The sequence below is a fragment of the Eimeria acervulina genome, genomic scaffold, assembly GCF_000499425.1.
Source record: "Eimeria acervulina Houghton genomic scaffold, Eah_scaff2585, whole genome shotgun sequence".
NCBI classification, from domain to species: domain Eukaryota; phylum Apicomplexa; class Conoidasida; order Eucoccidiorida; family Eimeriidae; genus Eimeria; species Eimeria acervulina.
This window is the reverse complement of record NW_013548206.1, coordinates 1-2,241: the sequence shown is the minus strand read 5'-3', so window position 1 is coordinate 2,241 and position 2,241 is coordinate 1. Positions and strand designations below refer to the sequence as shown.

The 2,241-nt window shown below is 47.9% G+C and overlaps 1 protein-coding gene across 1 annotated transcript; it reads left to right on the top strand.

The window, feature by feature from the left end:
• Positions 1–1,319: 1,319 nt before the first annotated feature.
• Positions 1,320–2,159, top strand: EAH_00066940 (PAN domain-containing protein, putative; the record flags this gene model as incomplete). Its single annotated transcript, XM_013392627.1, has 1 exon — positions 1,320–2,159. A coding segment is annotated over one exon (840 nt), but the record flags the coding sequence as incomplete, so codon positions are not given.
• Between the last annotated feature and the right edge of the window lie 82 nt (positions 2,160–2,241).

Below are 2,241 nucleotides of genomic sequence, written 5' to 3'. Positions count from 1 at the left end.
ACCAGGGGAGCAGGAGACACCCAACAGGAAAGGAGACACCTCAGGGAGCGACAAGGAAACACCCGAGCGATGCCTCAGGCTTTTAAAGCCGTCCTCTTGAAGCAAAGCGTAGAGGAGGAGATGCTTGGACCCAGGCAAAGCTGTCTTTTGAGGGTGTCTCTCCTCTCCCTATTCTCTCTTCACTCTGTCTCTCTTTGTCTCTGTCTCTCTCCGTCTGACCGTCTCTGTCTTTCTGTCTGTCTCTCTCTCTCTCTCTCTCTCTCTCTCTCTCTCTCTCTCTCTCTCTCTCTCTCTCTCTCTCTCTGTCTCTCTCTCTCTCTCGCTCTCTCCCGCTCGCTCGCTCGCGCTCTCTCGCTCCCTTTCTTAGTATCTGAGTGTTTGCATGTTTATTCTCCTTGTCTGCAGCTTATGCTCTATATATCTGTCTCTTTTTGCAGCTCTTTAATAGAATTGCGTCACCCTTCAACAAAAGAGACAGGGGCCCCCTAGGGCCTTATGTTTTAGGGGGGGTTCAGGGGCCCCCTCAAGCCAGGCTTGCTGGCTAAATATCAGAAACTGGCTTCCCCAGCATCTTATAAACACCATCAGTGCTGCAGCAGCAGCATCAGCAGCAGATTATGTTGCTGTTGCTGCTGCTGCTGCTGCTGCTGCTGCTGCTGTAGCAGCAGCTAGAGAGCAAGGTATAATGAACTCTGTCTCTTTAGCAGTGCTCTATCTCTGCGGAGAGTTATTTTTGGCGTTGTTATTGTAAAATATATATTTAATGCATTATTAAAAATATATATATGCTAATTTAAATATCTTTTCTGAGGTTCTGCTGCTGCTAATCATTTGCTGCTGTACAAGGTCACCTGAAGGGGTAGTGGGCATGCGCCCCCAGACAGTACAGAGAGAGGCGACAGGGTTTTATATAATAGAGTTTAATAGAGTTGTTGAAGAGACAAAAATAATAGTAAAATATTACTCTATCTCCGCTCAGCAGCAAAGAGCGCAGCATAGAGTACAGGCGGCAGGCAGGCGTCTCGCTAACTTTTGCTGCTGTCTCCTGCTGCTGTCTCCTCCCCTCTGTGAGTAGCCTGGGGCCCGTTGTGGGGGTTATTAGGTCTTGTTGCTCTCCAGCAGCACATTTGTGTTTTGCTGTATTTATTTTTATTGTTTGATTTGTTTGTCTGTCTCCTCTGAGTACGAGAAGGAGACCTTGAGGCCCCCTTCTCCCCTGTATTAGGCAGGCTCTGCTCGCTTGCTGCTGCTTTTTTTTTGAGTTTATATATCGTTTAAAGTAATATCTTTTGCTGCTGCTGCAGCTAAGTCTATACACTATGGGCCATTCAAGTGTGTTGCTTGCCCTGGGGGCCCTCTGGGGGGGGGCCCTTATAGGGCCTCCTTCTGTAGCTGCTGCTGCAGCACATGCAGGTGTCTCCTCATCTCGCTCAATGGAATGCTTCGAATACGGCTATGACTACTATGGGTACGACATGCAAGAAGTACCGAGTGTTGTTTCTCCTAGCGCATGCATGGAGGAGTGCCTACAAAATAAAGGCTGTGGCTTCTGGAGTTATAATACCTTTACTCGTACTTGTTATTTAAAGTCATTAGGGGCTATATTAGAAAGGAGATCGTCTCCTGGGATCGTCTCCGGTCCCCGTCAATGCGGTTTTTCTTCTTCTTGTCTAGAGGTGGGGGTAGACCTCTATGGCTATGATATAGAAGCGATTGAAGGCCGATATATTATGAACCCTCTAGACTGTCAGCGTCTTTGTGAAGGCAACCCTCAGTGCGCTTTCTTTAGCTGGAAGTATTCAACGCATGCATGCTACCTAAAGAGCGCTCCAGCAATCTTAAATCGTAGAGAAGACCCAGATGTTACTTCAGGGCCTCGTTCTTGTGTGGGGTCTGGGGTGTCTCCTCCCTCCGCTAATGATTATCCTGCACCCTTCGATCCCTCAACAGCTCCTCCTTCTTGCGTCCTTGCAGGGGTAGATTATAGAGGCAACAACATTAAGACAGCAAAAGCAAGGTCTTCTGCTGCCTGTCAAATGCTCTGTCTTAAGCAAAGAGATTGCGAGTATTGGACGTGGAGCTCTCATACACATATTTGCTCTTTAAAGAATGCAGAGGCCCCTAATGGCCGTACAGAGGGTCGGCATACACTCGATAAGGTCTCCGGCTCAAAGAGATGCACGCCTGTGTTGCCAGGTATAGACAGACACTGAAGAAAACTGTCTCCTTTTATCTCTCCTT